At 46.6% G+C, this 14,793-nt stretch overlaps 1 protein-coding gene and 1 pseudogene across 2 annotated transcripts in view; one reads left to right on the top strand and one right to left on the bottom strand.

The window, feature by feature from the left end:
- Positions 1–7,685: 7,685 nt before the first annotated feature.
- Positions 7,686–9,892, bottom strand: LOC101002504 (annotated as a pseudogene). Its single transcript, XR_004178934.1, has 2 exons — positions 8,216–9,892; positions 7,686–8,128 (listed from the first exon to the last, which is right to left on the bottom strand). The product of XR_004178934.1 is annotated as a nucleophosmin-like (transcript).
- A 1,619-nt stretch (positions 9,893–11,511) lies between these two features.
- Positions 11,512–14,793, top strand: part of PIWIL3 (piwi like RNA-mediated gene silencing 3) — a 40,577-nt gene continuing 37,295 nt past the window's right edge. Inside the window, exons 1-2 of the mRNA XM_031656406.1 lie at positions 11,512–12,340; positions 14,575–14,677. Coding sequence (XP_031512266.1) covers positions 12,182–12,340; positions 14,575–14,677 — 262 coding nt within the window. The 5' untranslated portion in view covers positions 11,512–12,181. The remainder of the gene's footprint in view (positions 12,341–14,574; positions 14,678–14,793) is intronic.

The raw sequence follows: 14,793 nt of genomic DNA, 5'->3' as shown, positions 1-14,793 counted from the left end.
TAGTGATTTTAACTCCAGTGGCTGTAACTTCCTGAGCACTCAGCACGTGCTGAGCTCGTTACACAGATTGACTTCTGTACCCCCACAGGCCTCTGTAATGTGAGTTTTCACCACCCAACATACTAGGAAACGGTGTCAGAGAGATGATGTGACCTGCTCAGGGTCACACAGTGCATACCTGGACAGGCTGTGATTCAACAAAGGTTTTTGTGTAAGTCCAAATGCCAGGGACATAATATTGTCCTGTTGCTCATAGAAGTTGCTATTTACTGAGCTCTTATTACGCAGACTTTATCTATTCCTTCAATATAAGATTTACTTATATTGTGAAATATACAACTACTTAGTACTTAATACTTATATTGATAAGATTTACTTCTCTTTATTAATATGATTATCAAATAATCCAAGGACTTAATCTTTCATTCTATTTAAAATTTAGCACTGCTTCTTCTGTAATTGCTGCAATAATTCTTACTGTTTGGTGCATTTATGATACACACTGTGTTATCGGATGTATTCCAGTAAGAGTAGGCTACCAACACAGTTCTGTTGGCCAAGTATGAACCTGAATGTCCTCCCAACTGAGCACTATAGCTTGTTCATTAAGAGAAATAGGCCAGGCACAGTGGCTCACGCCTGTAATCCCAGCACTTTGGGAGGCCAAGGCAGGTGGATCATGAGGTCAGGAGTTGGAGACCAGCCTGGACAACGTGGTGAAAGCCCGTCTCTACTAAAGATATAAATATTAGCCGGTCATGAGGCAAGAGAATCGCTTGAACTGGGGAGGTGGAGGTTGCAGTGAGCCAAAATCATGCCATTGCACTCCAGCCTGGGCGACAGGGCAAGACTCTGTCTCAAAAAAAAAAAAAAAAAAAAAAAAAAGAGAGAGAGAGAAAGAGAGAAACAGTCTTCAATCCTAAATCTTTTGGGCCTGAAAATTGGAAATAAAAAATTATAGAATAGTAAATTTTAAAATGTTGGTTATGAAGGACAAGAAAACCTCACACATCCACTGTCTCAATTATTTTCTAAAAGAAAGGCCATCTCTTGGGAGGCCGACACAGGCAGATCATGAGGTCAGGAGATTGAGACCATCTTGGCTAACATGGTGAAACTCCGTCTCCATCAAAAATACAAAAAAAAAATTACCCAGGCGTGGTGGCAGGCACCTGTAGTCCCAGCTACTCGGGAGGCTGAGGCAGGAGAATGGTGACAACCTGGGAGGTGGAGCTTGCAGTGAGCTGAGATCGCGCCACTGCACTCCAGCCTGGGCGACAGAGAGAGACTCCGTCTCAAAAAAAAAAAAAAAAAGAGAAAGGCCATCTTAACGTAACCGAACACAAATGTGGCTGCTCACCAGTCAGGAGCCAAAATGCAAGAAGTGAAGTGTGGTGAAAGGAAAGTAATTTTCTTTAAATGTTAGCAGTTAGGAAATGACCAGGCTCATGCCTCCCAGAGACCACTTTAAGTTTTAGGGCTGAGTGAAGGGGTTTAAAAAGGGAAACTTGGCATGGGGAGCACGCAGGGGTAGTGAAGGGTACAGAGTCTATGTGTCTTCTCCCAGTGGCTATTTTGAGTTATTGTCCCCTGGAGCACAGGTGGGGGCCATCATGTCTGGCTGAAGTGTAGCTTATCCACCTTGAGACTATCCCCCTAGATAGGGGAGAATTCTGTAGCTGGATCTTCATGCCTGGTTTATTTTCCTCTCTCCCTCCCTTCCTTCCTCCCTTCCTCCCTTCCTCCCTTCCTCCCTCCCTTCCTTCCTTCCTCCCTCCCTCCCTCCCTTCCTTCCTTTTTATTTATTTGAGACGGAGTCTCTCTCTGTCACCCAGGCTGGAGTGCAGTGGTACGATCTCGGCTCACTGCAACCTCCGCCCCATGGGTTCAAGCGATTCTCCTGCCTCAGCCTCCCTAGTAGCTGGGATTACAGGTGCCTGCCACCATGCCTGGCTAATTTTTGTGTGTATATATATATATATATATATATATATTTTCTCGTAGAGATGGGGTTTTGCCATGTTGGCCAGGCTGGTCTCGAACTACTGACCTCAGGTAATTCACCCTCCTCGGCCTCCCAAAGTGCTGAGATTACAGGCATGAGCCACCACGCCGGGCCATGCTTGGTTTATTTTCAAATTAGCGCCCCCTGGAGTTTCTAAACAAGTACATAATGAGATAAGCTAGCATGGTACAAGGAGTATCTGAGGGGAAGAGAGTGAAACAAAGGGTTTCAAAGTACATTTCTTTTTCTTTTTTTAGACGGAGTCTTGCTCTGTCGCCCAGGCTGGAGTGCAGTGGCCCAATCTCAGCTTACTGCAAGCTCCGCCTCCCGGGTTCACGCCATTCTCCTGCCTCAGCCTCCCGAGTAGCTGGGACTACAGGCGCCCACCACCTCGCCCGGCTAGTTTTTTTTTTTTTTTTTTAGTAGAGACGGGGTTTCACCATGTTAGCCAGGATGGTCTCGATCTCCTGACCTCGTGATCCACCCGTTTTGGCCTCCCAAAGTGCTGGGATTACAGGCTTGAGCCATCGCGCCCGGCCTCAAAGTACATTTCAAGGCTAAGGCTAGAAAATTTTTTTTAAAAAGTTTAAAATGTATTTTAAAGCTGAGCTACTTAGTCATATTAACACCAAAAGAGTAAGAAGGACATACTTCAGAAAAACCTATGGCTCTGTCCAGGCAGGGACCAGTTGATGTCCTCACACTGACACTTTGACCGGGGAAAACTTCTGACGGATCGGAGTCTTGTCTTCAATACTTGCTAGCTGTGTGACCTTGGCTAAGCAGCTTCATCCCTCAGTGCTTCACTGCCCTTTTCACAAAGCTGTTACGATGAAATGCTTTGATCTACATAAAGCGCTTAGCAGAGTGGCGCGGCAAGCCACAGTGGTTAGTATACAGTCGGTTCTCTGTTTCCGTGGGTTCTGCATCTGTGGATTCAAACAACCAACTGAACATGTACAAACACTTTTTTTTTGTCATTATCCTTTAAACCAAGCTTGTCCAACCCACAGCCCTGTGGGTCTCATGTGGCCCAGGACAGCTTAGAATGTGGCTTTGAATCTCCTAAACTTTCTTAAAACATTATGAGATATTTTGGGGATTTTTTTTCTTTTAGCTCATTAGCTATCATTAGTGTTGGGGTATCTGATTATTATTATTATTATTATTTTTGAGACAGAGTTTTGCTCTTGTTACACAGGCCAGAGTGTGGTGGCACGATCTCGACTCATTGCAACCTCCCTTTCCACGATTCAAGTGATTCTCCTGCCTCAGCCTCCCAAGTAGCTGGGATTAGAGGCGTGTGCCACCGTGCCCAGTTAATTTTTTGTTGTTGTTGTTTGTTTTTTAGACGGAGTCTCACTCTGTCGCCCAGGCTGGAGTACAGGGGTGCGATCTCGGCTCACTGCAAGCTCCACCTCCCGGGCCCATGTTATTCTCCTGCCTCAGCCACCACGCCTGGCTAATTTTTTGTATTTTTAGTAGACACAGGGTTTCACCATGTTAGCTAGGATGGTCTCAATCTCCTGACCTCATGATCCGCCCGCCTCGGCCTCCCAAGCTGCTAGATTATAGGCGTGAGCTACGGTGCCTGGCCGTGTTAATGTATTTTATGTGTGGCCCAAGATTCAATGTGGCCCAGGGAAGTCAAAAGATTGGACATTCCTGCTTTAAACAACACAATATAACAACTACTTACAAAGTATTTACATAGTATTAGGTATCACAACTAATCTAGTGATGATTTAAAGGTATATAGGAGGATGTGCATAGGATGTATGCAAATACAACACCACTTTGTATCAGGGACTTGAGCATCCACAGATTTTGGTATCCGTGGGAGACTGCGGAACCAATCCCTGTGGATACCTAAGGGATACCCAGTGTTTGACCTCATTTTTATTAACCTGAGACAATAGCACCACCTCGTGGCTCTTTGTCCCCAGCACAGACAAGCTGAGCCCGTGGAACAAAAATGATCCTTCCACAGATGGCGAAGGGGAAACTTTGTCTCATGGCCAAGGCTGAGGCTGGAGCAGAGAGAAAAGTCCTATTTGTTCACGTAAACATTCCAGGCTCAGACATGCCCATCTCCTTGAGAATAAAGTTTGTTTCTAGGAAACTACTGTCCAAGCTGTCAACCCCTAGAAGAGGGACAAAAAATGAAATCTCTCTCTTTGGGCCGCCTCTACCTGCAGAGCTCCATTCTTGGGGCAGGTAATGCTGTCTGTTCACAGTGGCTGGCAGGACAGTGGGGCTTTGGCCCCATCACCCATAGAGGTAAGGGCTGAGGGAGACACTGCTGTCAGCCACAGCCCTTCCTGCCTCTTGTTTTCCTTTGATGTCTGCAGAATGAAAAAGGGAAAACAGGCCAGGCATGGTGGCCTGTAATCCCAGCACTTTGGGAAGCTGAGGCGGGTGGATCACGAGGTCAGGAGTTCAAGACCATCCTGGCCAAGATGGTGAAATCCTGTCTCTACTAAAAATACAAAAATTAGCCAGGCATGGTGGTGTGCGCCTGTAATCCCAGCTACTTGGAAGGTTGAGGCAGGAGAATCACTTGAACCCAGGAGGTGGAGGTTGCAGTGAGCCGAGATTGTGCCACTGCACTCACTCCAGTCGGGCGACAAAGCAAGACTCCATCTCAGAAAAACAAAAAACAACAACGACAACAAAAATGAAAGAAAAAAGAAAAAGGGAAAACAAACGGAATATGGGACTCTCTTTGTGATGGTCACAAAACAGTGGCAAATGTCAGCTCTGTATGGTCCTCAATAAGAGTTTTGCACTAATGAAGGCATCAGCCATTGGAAACAGCAATTTGTCCTTCAAAAAGTAGTTGCAGGAGAGTCTATCAGACCTGAAAGTGAATGTGAGCACTCCTTTTACCTTCCTTCCCCAGAGTGGGAGATGGACAGGGATTTTTCTCTCCTGACTCAGTTTGCAGGCTTTTGGCCTGTGAGCTTGGGAAGGAACCCAGGTGAGGGGCAAAGGAGGCTGGCTCTGGGGATAGGTAAGCTTGCCTTCTAATCCCACTTCTGGGATTCCCACTGCTGACTGTGTGACCTTGGGCAAGTCACTGTCCTTTCAGTTTGAGTATTATGCCTAGACTATACTTTTTGGTATTTATCTTGCTTAGTGTTCTATGAACTTCCTGGATCTGTGATTTAATTTCTGTTTTTAATTTTGGAAAATTTTCAGTCATTATTATTTCAAATACTTCTTCTGTTCCTTTCTCTCTTTCTTTCCTTATGATATTCCCATTATGCACGTTACACCTTTTATAGTTATCCCAGTTCTCAGGACATATTCTGCTTTGTCTTTTTATTCCTTTTTCTCCTTGCACTTTTTTTTTTTTTAAACAGAGTTTCACCTTTGTTGCCCAGGCTGGAGTGCAATGGCTCGATCTCAGCTCACTGCAACCTCTGCCTCCCAGCTTCAAGCAATTCTCCTGCCTCAGACTCCCAAGTAGCTGGGATTACAGGCACGCATCACCACACCTGGCTAATTTTTTTTTTTTTTTTTTTAGTAGAGATGGGGTTTCAGCATGCTGGCCAGGCTGGTCTCGAACTCCTGACCTTCAGGTGATCCACCTGCCTCAGCCTCCCAAAGTGCTGGGATTGCAGGCCTGAGCCACCCCACCCAGCTGGCCAGGAATTTTCAAGTGCTTAGCAGGTTCAGGCTTTTCAAATATTTTCAAGATATAGTAAACAAATATGTTACTGCTGCCCCACAGACAGTGCAGAATTTTTTGAGACAGAGTCTCACTCTGTCACCCAGGCTGGAGTGCAGTGGTGTGATCATAGTCCACTGCAGCCTTGAACTGCCAGGCTCCTCCTGTCCTCCTGCCTCAACCTCCCAAGCACCTGGGACTACAGGTGTGTACCACCATCCTAGTTAATTTTTAATTTTTTATTTTTTTTAGAGATGGTGTCTTGATATGTTGCCCTGGCTCGTCTTGAACTACTGGGCTCAAACAATCCTCCTGCCTCAGCCTCCCAAAGTGCTGGCATTACAGGCATGAAACACCGTGCCTGGCCAACAGTGCACAACTGAGTCTGGAATTCAAGCTAAGAACACGTGCAGATGTCTATAGGATAATGGTGCAATTTCAAAGCAACAAGACAAAGATTAGTCAAGAAACGGTGCGAGATAACTATTTCTCTCATGATTAACAGGTATTCAGTGTGTACATCAAGGATCTGAATGTAACTGTGATAAAATATTAAAGAATTGGTGATTTAAAAAAATATATCTAGGCTAGGCCGGGCGCGGTGGCTCATGCCTGTAACCCCAGCTCTTTGGGAGGCTGAGGCAGGCCGATCACAAGGTCAGGAGATCGAGACCATCCTGGATAACACAGTGAAACCCCATCTCTACTAAAAAAAAATACAAAAAAATTAGCCAGGGCTGGTGGCGGGCGCCTGTAGTCCCAGCTACTCGGGAGGCTGAGGCAGGAGAATGGTGTGCACCCGGCAGGCAGAGCTTGCAGTGAATGGAGATTGCACAGCTGCACTCCAACCTGGGCAACAGAGCGAGACTCCGTCTCAAAAAAAAAATCCTGGCTTGGCATGATGGCTCACACCTGTAATCCCAGAAATTCGGGAGGCTGAGGTGGGACGATCACTTGAGCTCAGGAGCTCAAGACCAGCCCAGGCAACATGGCAATACCCCGTCTCCACAAAAAATACTAAAAAATTAGCCAGGGGTAGTGGCAGCGCCTGCAGTTCCAGCTACTCTGGAGGCCAAAGTGGGAGGATTTCTTGAGCCTGAGAGGTTGAAGTGGGAGGGTTGTTTTTTTTCCCCCATTAAGTTGTAGGAATTTATTTTAAATAACTTACAGTTGATTAAAAGGGAATTCACGATAAAAATAGAAGAAACTTGATGAAAGATGTAGGAAATGGACTCTGCACACACACTAAACTAACAATGCCTCTAAAACTAGTGATTAGAGCAAAAAAGTCTTCACATTAAAATTCTGCTTTTTATGTTTTTTTTCCATTTTTTACACAATTACGAAAGAAAAAATAAAAGCCCTAAAATCTTGATTATTTTTCCTTTTTTTTTTTGGACCAAATACTCATTTTCCTCTAAATTTATTGACCTGTGGAACTTTTTATACAATAAAATCTTTCAAGTGAAAGATTAGGGTTAAAAAGAAAAAGATGGATATCTTAAAGTACAGCAAATGCTCAGAAAAAAGGATGATGGGAAAATGGTTTCAGTTACTGATTATTGCATTATCCTTAGACTCACTCACCCTTCATCCCTCCCCAAACCCAATCTACATGATCTTTAAGATCAAGAAAAAGGTTTATATATATATATATGTATATATATATATATATATATATGTGTATGTATTTATTTATTTATTTATTGAGACGGAGTCTCGCTCTGTCGCCCAGGCTGGAGTGCAGTGGCACAATCTCAGCTCACTGCAACCTCCGCCTCCCGGGCTCACGCCATTCTCCTGCCTCAGTCTCCTGAGCAGCTGGGACTACAGGTGCGTGCCACCATGCCCAGCTCATTTTTTTTGTATTTTTAGTAGAGATGGGGTTTCACTGTGTTAGCCAGGATGGTCTCGATCTCCTGACCTCGTGATCTACCCGCCTCGGCCTCCCAAAGTGCTGGGATTACAGGCGTGAGCCACCACGTCCGGCCTCAATATTTTTTTAAATTGATTCATTCAAATATTTATTGAGCAGCTAAGGAGATACAAAGGCAATTTAAAACATTGTCAGAGGTGAGGCAAATGCACAAGTAATAGAAAGCAAAGGGCAAGGTTCACTGAACCACAGCAGTCAGAAGAAAGTGCTTTAGGGAACCAAGAGTGAGATTGTTTCCAGCCTGAAGAGGCATGGGTGGCAAATCAGAAAAGGGGATTGAGATGAAACTAGAAGACTTCAGTCTGGATTGTTGATGACACTCAGCATGGACTATATTTGTCTCTCCTTTTCCTTTCTCCCCATCTTTGGGCTTAATTGACATGTAGTGCCCAGGGCTGTTCAATGTGCTTTTTCTACACTTGCTTGCATTTTTGCTTTAATGTCTTCTACAGAACTAGGTCCTTTTGGTGTTTTAGGAGTTTTTTTCCTGTTTTTTTTGAAGGATTCTTGTCCTTTTGATCTTGGTGTTGATGATGCTTTTGAGTCTTTTCCATTCTGATTTGACTTTTCTGCATTTTTGGCTGGAGTATCCCGTATAGATTTCTTCACTGGTGCTTTTTCTTCAGCTTCCTCATCATCAAAATCATCATCATCATCATCATCATCATCATCATCTTCATCAGCAGCAAGTTTTACTTTTTTCTGTGGAACCTTGCTACCACCTCCAGTAGCAGATCGCTTTCCAGATATACTTAAGTGTTTCACGTCCTCCTCCTCTTCATCTTCTGACTCTGCATCTTCCTCCACAGCTACTAAGTGCTGTCCACTAATATGCACTAGCCCTGAACCACACTTCAACCTTAAGACCACTGGGGGGTTATTTCAAAGCCCCCAAGGGAAACCATTGGCTGTACAGACATTTTCAAAGTTGCCAGTGTTACTTTAATTGGACTGCCTTCGTAATTCATCGCCTCTGCTTCAACAACGTGCAATTCATCCTTTGCACCAGCCCCTAAACTGACCGTTCTTAAAGATAACTGGTGCTTATTTTTGTCATTATCCACCTTAAAGTGATCATCTTTGTCGGCCTTTAGTTCACAACCGAAAAGATAGTTCTGGGGCCTCAGGGGGCTCATGTCCATGTCCATCGAATCTTCCATCAGGAGGCGGCACGCACTTAGGTGGGAGAGAAAGCGGACGGAGATAAACGAACGCTGCTCCAGAGAACAGCCGCGCGGGACGGCATCACACCAGGGCTAAATATTTTAAAATAATTAAAAAGAAATAAAATTCACATTTAAAAAGGAAGACTCAAGTCAGGAAATAATTTCCCATCATGCTTTCCTGTGAACAGGTGTCTGAACCAAAACCCTGCCAAAGCCATGAGTGCTTCAAGTTTAATGAAAATTGATCCCCATGATAATAGAGTGATGACTCTAACAGATGTGCTGGGGTTTTTGTTCTACTTAATTTTAAATTCCTGAAATGGGAGAGAGGGGAGGGAGTTTAGGAATTTATTTATATTAAAATACAGAAGTTATTGCAAAACCCTAACAGTAAAAACGCACCAATATAATCAGACTTTGCATACAGTAGCTAAGAAAATTCAAACATTTCAGTGAAACAGTGAATTTGCCTGGTAGAACGCTGACAAATTCCCATCCACTTGCCCTCTTGAAAATAAAAACCAAATTCAAAACAAATCATACAGCTAGAATTTTGACATCTGAAATATTTTTAAATAAGTTGTCCATAGGCCAACTGGCTCAGCTCTCCCTTATATTATTATCTCCAGGTTTATCTTTTCTCAAAGATGTTGGTTTGTTAAGACTTGCTGCCTCTCTCCCCCACGCACGAGGGCAAGCGAGGCTCAGTTTATCCATTTTTCCAAACCACACTGTTCCTTTTCACAGAACTCTGCCCTTTGAGACTGGCTAAAACTCGTAGTCTTCATCAACCATGTCAATGGCAGGCAAATTTTCCCGCTGGGTTTTGTTGTAAATCTTCTCAACTGGGACGCCCGGAAGACGGAGGATTTCTTGAGCCCAGGAGGTTGAGGTGGCAGTGAGTGGAGATTGCATTGTTGCACTCCAGCCTGGGCAAAAGAGACAGACCCTGTCTCAAAACACACACACACACACACACACATACCCACACACACAGAGCAAGGCCAAAAAGAACGACAGAAACCTGGAATAGGCCAGGTGTGGTGGCGCACTTTGGGAGGCAGCAGTTTGGGAGGCAGAGGCGGGTGGATCACGAGGTCAGGAGTTCGAGACCAGCTTGGCCAATGTGGTGAAACCCCGTCTCTACAAAAAATACAAAAATTAGCCAGGTGTGGTGACGCGCGCCTGTAGTCCCAGCTACTCAGGAGGCTGAGACAAGAGAATGGTGTGAACCCAGGAGGTGGTGCTTGCAGTGAGCGGAGATGGTGTCACTGCACCACTCCAGCATGGGAGACAGAGTGAGACTCCGTCTCAAAAAAAAAAGCAAAGCAAAGCAAAGAAAAGAAACCTGGAATAAATAGATGAAAAAAGGGACACAAGAGATAAGGTTTTTAAAATTTTATTTATATTTATATTTATTTTTAAGAAATACTGGAAAGCTTACCCATGACAGTGGATCCACTTGTAGAGATCTGTGCCTATGAGATGAGTAAGGGTGCATCTAGGTTTGAGTCCATGGACGGTCATAGCAGCTGCATTTAGTTACACAGGCCACACCAGGGAGTTGGTTAAAGCTACTAAGTGGTAATGGCTGCATCCTGGGGCTCCAAGTGCACATCATTTTGTAAGGGCACCTGGCAGGTAAATCCGGGAATGGTTAATGGGTGAGACATGGTGAGGCAGGAAGGCAGGGCGAGCCGACCCCACTCCCATCCCTGGGAGACTTGGCGGCATCTCTGAGCCCGCCAGGTGCAGTTCATCGTGGCCTCTTTGGGCCGGACGGAGGCGGCGCCAGAAGAGGCCGGGACCCCAGGGTTGAAATTGAATTGGGGCGGGGGCGATGCCTGCCTTCCTGAGTGTGCGTCACGTCTTGCTCGGGAGGCTGGGCTGGTCAGCCTGTTTCCCCGGGCCCTTTTAGTGACCGGTGCGGCGTACGGGACTGCGTGCCCAGAAAGGCAGGAGGCTCTCCCTCTTGGAAAGGGGCTTTGCGCCTCTGACCCCGCGGAGATCAGCGCCGGCACGCTGCGGGGTTGGTACCAGGGACTCGAGGCCATAGAGCTCCAGTGCGTAGCGCACAGATCACCCTAATTCTTGTGGAAGGAGGGCAGGTGAGCTGTGGGAGCAGAGTCCAAAGGGCCCAGGCCAGAGATGGGTGGGCAGAGGACCCACTCAGGATGCGGGAGCTCAGGTTTAAGTGTAGGGTGGGAGGGCCTGGGGGCACCTGGGCTCCTTGCTGTGCTTGTGGCGATGCCTGGGAGGTGAGAAGAACCCATTACTCACCCGACTCATACAGACAAGTGTAGTAACCCCCCGTGTCTTGTGAGTCTGTGTGTGGAAGATAACCATAGTTTCCTTAAATTTCTAGAAAAGTTTGGCCGGGTGCGGTGGTTCACACCTGTAATCCCAGCATTTTGAGAGGTCGAGGCGGGTGGATTACCTGAGGTCAGGAGATCGCGACCAGCCTGGCCAACATGGTGAAACCCCGTCTCTACTAAAAATACAAAAATTAGGCCAGGCGTAGTGACCTGACCAGCTACTCAGGAGGCCGAGGCAGGAGAATCGCTTGAGCCTGGGAGGTGGAGATTACAATGAGCCAAGATTTCACTACTGCGCTCCAGCCTGGGCAACAGAGTGAGACTGTGTCTCAAAACAAAAAACTAGCTGGGTGCGGTGGTGCGTGCCTGTAATCCCAGCTACTCAGGAGACTGAGGCAGGAGAATTTCTTGAGCCAGGGAGGCAGAGGTTGCAGTGAGCCAAGATTGCACCATTACACTTCAGCCTGGGCGACAGAGCAAGACCCTGTCTCAAAAAAAGTTTTACTAGGTCTCCTGTCTTTTATTACAGGATGCTTCTCTGTTGACTCGGGGCAATCAGTCTTTTTGGTGTCATAGGAGAATGTGTGTCGTTAGTAATCAGATGCTTTATTGAAAGTAATAGTCACATAGGAAGAAAAACGTTACCAGTTGCTATGGTTTGGATATGGCTTGTCCCCACCAAAACTCAGGCTGAAATTTGATCCCCAATGTGGCAGCATTGGAAAGTGGGGCCTACTGGGAGGTGTGTGGGTCCTGGGAGTGGAATCCTTAAGAATAGGTTAATTCCCTGCCTTGGAGGTGAGTTGGATTAGTGCCTGCCTGAGCTGGTTGTTAGGGTCCAACTTCCTCAGTTTTTCTTGTTTCACTTCTTGCCATGTGGTCTTTGTCCACACCTCTTCCCCACCTTTGCTTTCTACCATGAGTTGAAGCAGCATGAGACCCTCACCAGATGGGCTGCCCAGTCTTGGACTTTCCAGCCACCAGAATGATGAGCCAAACACACCTCTTCCTTTATAAATTACCCAGCCTCAGATATTCTGTTGTAGCAGCACTGAAAAGAGTAAGACACCAGGCAACTCCACACAGATGTCTAATATAACTGTGTTCTTCAGAGTCATCACCTTCAGGACCACAATGCCTGGTAGGGCCAGGACTCGCGCCCGAGGCAGAGCCCGCCGCAGGGAGAGCTACCAACAAGAGGCACCTGGGGGACCCGGAGCACCTGGATCAGCTACAGTGATCCCTGTAACGTTCATTGTTTTCTTTCTGCAAGAGATACGTGCCTGTACTGAAAAGAACATAGAATTGGTGGTTGAGCCGAGCTAGTTCAGGTATAGTGCTAAGTGAGGACTAATAAAAGTTCGTAAGAAAAGTCAGTCTCTATAGATGGCAGCATGGGGAGGCTTTACTCGGATGTACTCTCTACCGCTTCCTTCTCACATTTTCACATGTGCAAGCAGACTGACTTTCAGCCAAAAGTGGATGCAAAGGTTTCTAGATCTCTTGGCTTCAGCCAGTGTCTCCTCTTTGGAAGTGACCCAGAATGAGCAACTTCCTGAATGTCCTGGCACAGCCTGAGTTAGACAGAATTTCCAGTCGTGTTGAAAACTTGTTATGCCTGCTCTGTTTTGTCTTCTCTTACTGCATATCCACTTTGCATTCACACAATAGGATCCATAGTGGCACAGAGGGGCACCACCCGACAACCTCCAGGGCGACCCTATACTGCATGGAAGCAGCATGACGCCCTCCAGGTCCACTTATTCTGCTGTGTGATTGTTGCTCCTCTCTCCTTCTCCTGTGCCCTCCAACCTCAATTCCTCCTCCTGGTCCTAATTCTCAGTTTTCAACATCGACTTCTGTGTCACTGAGACAAAGCATCCAGTGAGAGTGTCAGTGGCTCCCCGTCTTGTCTCCTCACTCATGAGCCATAGTCCAACCCCTCACCGGAGATCCTAGGGCACCATCTTTGTTCCTACCTAAAGCAAATCTCTCTACTTAGCCCCTTAGCCAGTCCTCTGTCTAGGGCATGTCTCCTGCAACTTTCCTTTCTGTCTCCCAAGTCAGCAGGTGTGTTCTCCTAAATCACTCCCATTGTCTACAGACTCACTGAGTTCACTCCCATTCATCAGGAAACTTTCCCTGGGCCCTTCCACTCTGCCAGATTCACAGGGCAGCTCTCCTCAGACTTGCCCTTTCACATTCACATTTCCTTGGCACATTTGCGACCTCTTTTCTCCTGATCAACTCCCTCCGCTTGGCGTTTAGGTTACCTCCTTCATCACTGACCGCCCGTACTTGCTCTCCTTTGCAGAGTTCTCCTCTATGGCCTCTTGATATTGCCAAGACCCAGCCCTTGAGCCACATCTTTTTTCTCCATATTCTCACTCCCTTGGTGAAGTTATCCAGTGTCCAAATGCTATCTGGTGTGTGGACAGATCCCCATATTTATCTCCTTGGCCAGAACCCCTCCTGCACCACCCAGCACCCCCACGGGTGTCCACGAACACCTCACACTCCCAACCCACCCTATCATGCCATATCCACCTCATCAGAAGGACTTCCATTCTTCTGTTTGCTCAGGCCAAAAGTCTATGGTTTCATCCTATCTCCACGACCTCAAGCCCTTCTCAAAAACAACCACAGGGTTTTTCTCTCCAAATTTTTTTTTTTTTTTAAAGACAGAGTTTCGTTTTTGTTGCCCAGGCTGAAGTGCAATGGTGTGATCTCAGCTCACTGCAACCTCTTGCCTCCCGGGTTCAAGTGATTCTCCTGCCTCAGCCTCCCGAGTAGCTGGGATTACAGGCATGCACCACCAGGCCCAGCTAATTTTGTATTTTTAGTAGAGATGGGGGTTTCTCCATGTTGCCAGGCTGGTCTCGAACTCCCGACCTCAGGTGATCCACCCACCTCAGCTTCCCAAAGTGCTGGGATTATAGGCATGAACCACCGCAGCTGGCCTCTGTCACAGCTCTCATTTTATCAGTCAGAAGCAATTTCCTTAAAATGACCTTCCCTTCATCTCACTGACGTCTCCCTCCCTTTCCTTCTTCTAGCCATACCGGCCGCCTCATTCTTCCTTGAACGTTCCCAGCTGCAGAACTCTGCTCTTTTTCCTTCACCTCTGGCTTGGGTAACTTTGCTAATTCACTCAGCACTTCCAAGTCTTGGGTTCAAAGTCACTTTCTCACTGAGGCCCTCCTTTGCCCTCATCAGCTGGTGAAACCTGCCCCTTCACACCCCCACCTTCCCAATAATTTTTCTCCTCGGTTTGTTTTGTTCTCTTTTTTTGTTTCCTTAGCAATTACCACACAAGGTACTATGTATGTTGCTTATTAGAACTTAGTTTCTGTCACTGGAATGTGAGCTTTGCAGAGGAAGTTCCTTTGCCTTGTGCCCTGAGAGTGCCATTTGGAGGGAGAATGAACGTAGTGGGGGTACTGTTCGTTATTTCTATTTCCAAAAACATGCAGATCCAGGAGCCCACTCAGTTGCAGCGGACACCCAGGCCACTGCGGGAGGAAGTCCCAGTGGTTAGACCTCTGCAGCCCAGAGGAGCAGGAGGAGCAGCACAGTCTCAAGGTGAAAGGAGGCAAGGAGGACATGAGGGGCAGGGGATGCTTCATGTGTGAAGGGCCATCACAGCAGTAGAAGGTTCTAGACAGAGCCTCAGGACCCCTGTGAGGTTTGGTGGGATG

The sequence above is a fragment of the Papio anubis genome, chromosome 16, assembly GCF_008728515.1.
Source record: "Papio anubis isolate 15944 chromosome 16, Panubis1.0, whole genome shotgun sequence".
NCBI lineage: Eukaryota > Metazoa > Chordata > Mammalia > Primates > Cercopithecidae > Papio > Papio anubis.
The sequence above is the reverse complement of the archived record's forward strand: the minus strand, read 5'-3'. Positions and strand labels throughout refer to the sequence as shown.